General features: G+C 36.3%; 1 protein-coding gene across 1 annotated transcript in view; it reads right to left on the bottom strand.

The window, feature by feature from the left end:
- LYRM7 (LYR motif containing 7) overlaps positions 1-7,566 on the bottom strand; it is a 46,220-nt gene that overhangs the window by 16,869 nt on the left and 21,785 nt on the right. Inside the window, exons 2-3 of the mRNA XM_007943792.1 lie at positions 2,886-2,958; positions 1,145-1,215 (exon numbers count right to left, since the gene is read on the bottom strand). Of these exons, the coding sequence (XP_007941983.1) occupies positions 1,145-1,215; positions 2,886-2,958 (144 nt within the window). The remainder of the gene's footprint in view (positions 1-1,144; positions 1,216-2,885; positions 2,959-7,566) is intronic.

Below are 7,566 nucleotides of genomic sequence, written 5' to 3'. Positions count from 1 at the left end.
TTCAAGGCTCAGGGGTCCAGGATTATCTTCTGTGTCTGTGTTAATTGGTTTCCCTTTTCTTTGTTGAAGAGGGTCTGTGCAGTCTTTCTGCCTAGTCCGCCATCTTGCCGGTCTCCCAGATATTTACTATTTAAAAAATTGTTTTTCTTTACTAAATATAATGTATTTGTACTAGATTTTTTTTAACATGTGAAATCTTACTAATTATAAAACAATTTCTCTAATTTTTAACTTCCTCCTTATTCAATCAATTCTTGAAATCAGAACTCAAAAAAAAGTAAAACAACCCTCACTGCCATCACGTCGATTCCAGGTCATAGCAACCTCCACTGAGTTTCCAAGGCTATACATCTTTATGGAAGCAAACTGTGTTAATCTTTCTTCTGTGGAGTGGCTGGTGGGTTTGAACCACTGGCCTTTTGGTTAAAAGCTAAATGCCTTAACCACTTACCCCTGCAAATAACTTTCTATTTTTCACTTTCTTTCTAAGGGTCCCCTCCTACTTCTATAGGAAATTAGATACAGTAACAGTGAAGGAATTTCAAAACAGAGGAATGCGTATATGCAGCATGATTTTTACAGGAAAATAAAAATTATACATTTTTCCAATGTACAGTATTGGGAATACCAAGGAGCTCATAGACTAGAGTCAGTCTTCAACTAGAGCAAGTGACCAAAAATGCAAACATGGAAAGCAAAGCAGGAAGAGTTCATAAAGTTTGTTGCTCGTTAGACTGCCACTGCCAAGATAGATATGGAAAAAAACAGTCTAATTGCTTACTTGAGCTAAAAAAGTAGAAGTAATCTCTGTGGTTCTGAGTTACTACAATAATCACTCTCCTTAGTTTCAGTCACTTGCCCCAGGTGAAGATAGAATTTGTATGGGTTTCTGGGTTGTTTCAGCTGGCCTTGACCATGACTACATCCATGATCTTCTCATTGGGCAACTTGCTATCTTTTGGGTGCGGACAGATGACCCTGAGAAAGTGAGCCATATCAAACAAGTGAAGGTTATTTATAGTTATGATGGCTTTAACTATCAAGTAATGGTTCTTATTTCCCCTCTATTTTCATCATTTCCTCTAGTTGGCAAGAAAACTTGTAAGAGTTTTATTCTATTTGAAAAACTCAATTACTTTATTACCTCTTCTATTTTCTTAGGAGATGTCTCACTTTTATTATTTCTGAATTCTTCATTTATCTTAATTCTGGCTGCTAGAGAGAGAAACATATACACAATTATTTTCTTTTCTAATTAATAATTTTGGTCCTAATAATTTGCATGGTATTATGTTATTCATTATGAACAACTATTTCTTTATAGGATAGGACATAGTTTTGTCCATGTAAAGTGAAGTAGATAAACTAGAAATTTATTAAAGAGCCTCTTGGAGAGCTCTAGACAGGCTGGCATTTGTAATTAAACTTAGTATAAAATTTTAGCACTCTCATATTTTTGTTTGCTGCTTTTTACTCTTAACTTCCCTTGTGTACCTCTAGCTGTTGGATTCTAACAAATCCAATTTAATGCTTTGTTTCTAAAAATTTAAGGATTTAGTAAATCTTCACCCAAATCCTAATAAATAAATAAATAAATAAAAATTTAAGGATTTAGATTAAAATGCCTTTTTAAGATGGTAAAACTCAATACATGCAAGGTGTTCAACTATACACACACAAGAGTAAAGATAAGCAGCAGAGAAGATATATCTGTAATTTTGAGTGCTTTAACATGTAGATTGAGTGACAAAGAAAACTTTTGTTCATGTACACCACTGACCTTTGGTATCATTACAATAACATAATTTAGTATAATCTGACTCACAAAAGTTGATCTTTTAAAATTTCTCTTTTACTGTGTGCATTTAATGGAACAATCCACGTAAAGTGCTTAGTAAAGATGTACGTAATAAATATTAGCTGTTCTTACAATTATTTTACCAATAAAACAATCTCAAGCAACAAAAATATGCCATGTTGATGGATAATAGCCATAAAACCTTCTTCCTACACCTGACATATGTCAGTGTGTAAAGCGGTTGAGAGTTCGGGCTCTGGAGTCAGACTGCTTACTAGCTCCACCTCTTACTAAAGTATGAGGTGGGGGCAAATCCTTGAACATTTACCAGTTTTCTCATCTGTAAAAATGGGAATTATAATAGTAACTATGTCCCAGGGTTGTTAGGAGAATTAAATGAGGAATTCATGTAAAGTGCTTAGAACATCAGCCATATACTTTAACATACAAGAAGTTGTTTTTTGGTGAGTTACAGAAACTTGAATTCCTAGGGACAATGGGGACTCTTAACAAAGTTTAGAACTGAACATGACTAACACAGAATCTATGCTTTAGAGCTGTGACTTCCTCTTAAAACAGTGATAATACATTTGGAATCATTTGGGTTAGATTTTCCTTCATAGATGCTGTGATTTCTAGACTGACACAAAGCATTAACAATATGGTGATATCTGGTCTTAAAAGAGTGTGAAAATGTGGTTACACAATAAAGAAACGGGTTGAATGGTTTGAACATAAGGTAAACAATGGAGACCACTGAAATTCTGATTTTTTTCTTTTTTGGTTGATTCTTCATGAAAAGTTGATCTTTTAAAATTTCTCTTTTAAGTAGTTATTCAAAGAAATGTAATATATAAACTCCAAAACAAAAAACAAAATAAACATACTAGTCTTTATAAAACATAACAACCTTAGGGAAGAGATAGATAGTGAAGGCCATTCGGGCGGCCCCCCACTCCGCAAAAAAAGGCCTTTACTATACAGGGTCTTTTGCATAGATTAGCAGTTACTTGGCAGGCTAAAAAGACCCTTAGTGGAGATGCTGAAGAATTAACTTGCTATAAAGGGGTAAAAAAAATAGATTTACCTTCTAGTGCCCTGGTATCATTTTTAAAAACTTGTTGTCTGGTCCTGTGCAATGTTTTAAAGAGCTGTAAAACCTGTTAACAAAATCAGAATTCAGACCTCAAAATAAAAAAAATATTACATCATATAACTGTATTACAAGAATTAAACAATATTCCTTTTCTGTTTGTTTTATAATAACTAGTGAAAAGTAGAGTTTACCAAAACAACTTTCCCTTGGTTGCCTTTAAATTAAAAAAAAAAAAAGTTCTGTTTGCAAAAACAATATAAAGTGGTTTGAAACAGAATCAAAGATAGTTAAAAACTTAGTAACAAACCCTCTCTAAGAAAAAACTAGCCTGCTAAGGTAACCAACTTTATGAATCTAGTATGTATTTGTTCTTATCATTGTCCTAACATAATATGATCCATTTTTGCTCCCCAAACAATTCTTATTATAATTGTACTAATTCACGTTGATATGTATTAGGAATACATATAAAATAAATTTTGGAAGGACTGACATTTTTATGGTATTAAGTATCATATCCAGAAGGAGTTCTGGTGGCATTGGGTTGCTAACTAATAGGTCAGAGGTTTGAACCCACCAGCTGCTCCTTGGGAGAAAGATGAGGCAGTCTTGCTTCCGTAAAGATTTTCAGCCTTGGAAACCCTATGTAGGCCATTATGAATTGGAACTGACTTGATGGCAGTAAGTTTTAAGTTTCATATCCAGCAGTGGGTGTTAAAGAGGAACACCGAGGATACTTTGTTGTTGTTGTTGTTGTTGTTATGTGCTGTCCAGTCGGCCCCAACTCATAGTGACCCCTCCGTGGGTTTCCGAGGCAGTATCACTACAGAAGTAGATTGCCCCATCTTCCTTCCGAGGAGTGGAGGATACTTTAGCCACCTCCAAACATATAATGAATGTTCCCTAAGTTGTCCCATTCTTTAGTGTGAATAATCAATATTTTTTCAATAATATGTAAAGACCTTCCAAAACACAGCTTTTAAGTCCCTCCTACTTCCAACCTGACTGTAGCTCCCACATACTGTCAAAAGAAAAACTTGATTCACAGCTGCCACCCAGGATAAGATACTGCCATTTATTCAGATCTTATTTTCTGTTCTTTTATAAGACTTGACATGTTTCTTTTAAAAATTATTTATATATTTTTTAAAAATCATAACTAGGTATTTTATAATTCCTATTGCTCTTATGGGTAGGTTAATTCCTGTCTTCCCTGCTATTCTCAACAAAATATTGCTGATGTAAAGAAAAAGGTAATGATTTTTATACACCCATTTTGAATTCTGCTGTTATACGAATTATCTTATTAATTCTAGCTGTTTTCTAGGAGGTTATCTTGTGTTTTTTTTGTTGTTGTTAGGTGCTGTTGAGCTGGCTCCGACTCATAGTGACTATGCACAACAGAACTAAACACTGCCCGGTCCTGCACCAGCCTCACAATCCTTGCTATCTATACCTGAGCCCATCGTCGTAGCCACTGTGTCAATCCATGTCATTGAGGGCCTTCCCCTTCTTTGCTGACCCTCCACTTCACCAAGTATGATATCCTCTTCCAGGGAACGATCCCTTCTGACAACATAATCAAAGGAGGTGAGATGAAGTCTGGCCATTCTCGTTTCCAAGGAGCATTCCGGCTGCACTTCTTCCAGGACAGATTTGTTTGTTCTTTTGTCAGTCCATTGTACTTTCAGCATTCTTTGCCAATACCACAACTCAAAAGCATCAACTCTTCTTTGGTCTTCCTTGTTCACCGCCCAGCTCTCATGTGCATATGAGGCAACTGAAAATACCATGGCTTAGGTTAGGCACACCTTAGTCTTCAAGGAGACATCTTTGCTCTTCAGCACTTTAAAGAGGACTTTTGCAGCAGATTTGTCCACTGCAATGTCATCTGATGTCTTGACTGCTGCTTCCACTGGTGTTGCATTAGAGGTATAATTTTATCATATTCAAATAAGGACTGGTTTTCTATCCTTTCCCATTATATATATTGCTCATTTCATTTTACTATTTTGTTATATTACTTTGATCCTCTAAATTAAGCAGTAGTTGTTGGTCCTTTATTTAATATGACTGCTGTTAGTTTTTGATAAATAGTCTTTATTATAATGTTTAAGTAGTTTCTATTTCTATTTTAGAGCTTTAATGAAGACTGGGCTACTGAATAGAACTTTATCAATTGTGCTTTGGGCATGACTTGATATAATCTGAATTCTTCTCTTCTTTAATTGATGATATAACAATTTTTTTTAATACTTTCTAACACTAAACCATTCTGACATTTCTTTTAGAGACTATGGCAATGTGATCATAATGGTATATTTTGAAACATGGGTAGATTTGATTAATAATTATTTTATTTAAAATGTCTATATCTACTTTCATAGGTAGATTAGAGGTACACAGGGTTGTTGTCAAGATCTTCATTAAGCTTTGGTTTTCACCAGCTTCATATAGTGAATAGAGCGTTCCATATAAATTTGGCAGTTCATATACAAAAAATTTAAAAATTGGAATAGCACCTAATTTCTATATACATATCTATATGTGCTATAAGAATGTCTATAAATATAATAGAGCTAATGGGGCAAAGTTATGATAACTTCTTAGCCACAGACAACCTCAAGCTGTCGGGCCTGTGGGTTTGGGACCATGGTCATGGGCAACACCATGCTCAATTGGCAGAACATACTACACAAAAAATACTGTTCTACATCCTACTTTGGTGAGTAGCGACTGGGGTCTTAGAAGTTTATAAGCAGCTATATAAGATGCAATAATTGGTCTCTCCTCGTCCAGAGTAAAGAAGAATGAAGAAAACCAAAGATGCGTGGAAACAATCAAGAGGTTAGTAGACCACAAGAACCTCAGCCTACATGACTATGAGAGCAGAAGAACTAGTGCCTGGCTAGCACTTTTATGGTGTAGTAAATTACATGGTATGGTTTTTCTAGCCATAGTCTTGGTAACTCCCACTTTGCCCTGAGCAACTGAGTACCTGATTATTAAAGTTATCCACCCGATATATCTCTGTCGGAGTGGCAGGAAGTAATTTTCTGGGAAGTTCAATCTCTCAGGTATATGGAATTCTGGTGTTGGGATTGGTTGGTTTTGCCGGGCTTAAAGTGAGCCCACTAGAGGCAGAGAAGAGGGAATCTCTCACTGCCCACTAAGAGATGTGCTGCTGAGAGAAACACACTTGCTGACAGAGAGACGTGAGAGACACGTATTGCTGAGAGATGTGAGAGACACGCACTGCTGAGAAAGAGACGTGCTACTGAGAGAGAGTGAGAGAGACTGCTGGCTGCTGAGTGAGACAGTTGGCTGTGAGAGACTGAGTGCATTCCTGAACTTGAATTGTAGCCTGTTGCTTCCCTAATAAACCCCATAATCTATGAGTTCTGTGTGACCACTGCAGTGAATTATCAAACACAGCAGATAGGCTGGTGATGAACGGTTGGTAACAGGGTTAGTAAGAGGGCTGGAAGGTGGTGGTGTGTTTGGCCTCATAAAAACAGGCCTTGGGCTGCTCTGCTGATGGTGATTCTGTCTTCCTCTTGTGGAGTTAGAGGAGGTCAGAAGATGCCACCTCCTTACCCCTTTGGCAACTGTCAACTACTCAGAACTGGATCAGTGTAGAAGATTCTGGATAGGGTGGGAAAAAATGTGGAATGAAACTCAAAATTATAAAAAAGACCAGGCTTACTGGTCTGATAGAGCTTGATGAAAGCCCCAAGACTATGGCTGCTAGTCACCCTTTGGGCCTGGAATTGAACTCACACCTGTGGCTTCTAGCCAAGCAATAAACCGGCATATAAGGTGAACATTTACACCAGATGGATATACTCCTTAGAACAATCAACCATGGGAGATTAGAAGGGCAGTATTTGCACAGGGAGATAGCTCAGAGGGCAGGAATGCAAAGGAAAGAAGGATGCGGGGAAAAGGTAATCACAGGGAGGAATTGGGAAGAGAGCTGGTACATTATGGGGATTGCAATCAATGTTATGAAACAAAATATGTATGAATTGTTGTATGGAAAAGGAACTTGCTCTGTAAACTTTCAGCCAAATCACATATACACACAAAAATACTATTTAAAAAACCGTAACTGTCATTAAAAAAGAAAGAAAGAAAGAAAGAAAAGATTAACTTCTCCACAGACATAGAACAAACTCTTTCACAGTATGCAGGACTAAGTCTGCCAACCTACTGAGCTCTGGGTTCAGAAACAGGAAGAGTCAGACAAGTACTCACTCAACTACTATGGTAACACAGAGGCTAAATGTGCTCAATGGTAAACAAGAGGCTGAACCCAAGGCTCCGCTTAAAATCTTGGCTGAAAAAGGTCTCCTGTACCTGTGAGAGGAGCTTGAAACAGCTAAGAAAAGTAGTAAACAAACCTAAATATAAAATTAAAATTAGTATGGTTTGAATTTTCACAGAAATAAAGAAATAACATTCATAGACAATAATTTCAAAATAAAGGCAAAATGAAACTAAGATCAGCACCATCATCATCATATCTGACATTTATTGTGCATATACTGTGGGTAGGGACCATTTTAAATGCTTTATATATATAAGAAAACCTGCAACATTAGAACCAGACACCAAAATAGAAAGAGGAAACAGGAAGCAGAAAACTTAAAAAAAAAAAAAAAAAAAAAAA

This window comes from Orycteropus afer, unplaced genomic scaffold (genome assembly GCF_000298275.1).
Source record: "Orycteropus afer afer isolate SDZICR_OR568_19922 unplaced genomic scaffold, OryAfe1.0 scaffold00112, whole genome shotgun sequence".
NCBI lineage: Eukaryota > Metazoa > Chordata > Mammalia > Tubulidentata > Orycteropodidae > Orycteropus > Orycteropus afer.
The sequence above is the reverse complement of the archived record's forward strand: the minus strand, read 5'-3'. Positions and strand labels throughout refer to the sequence as shown.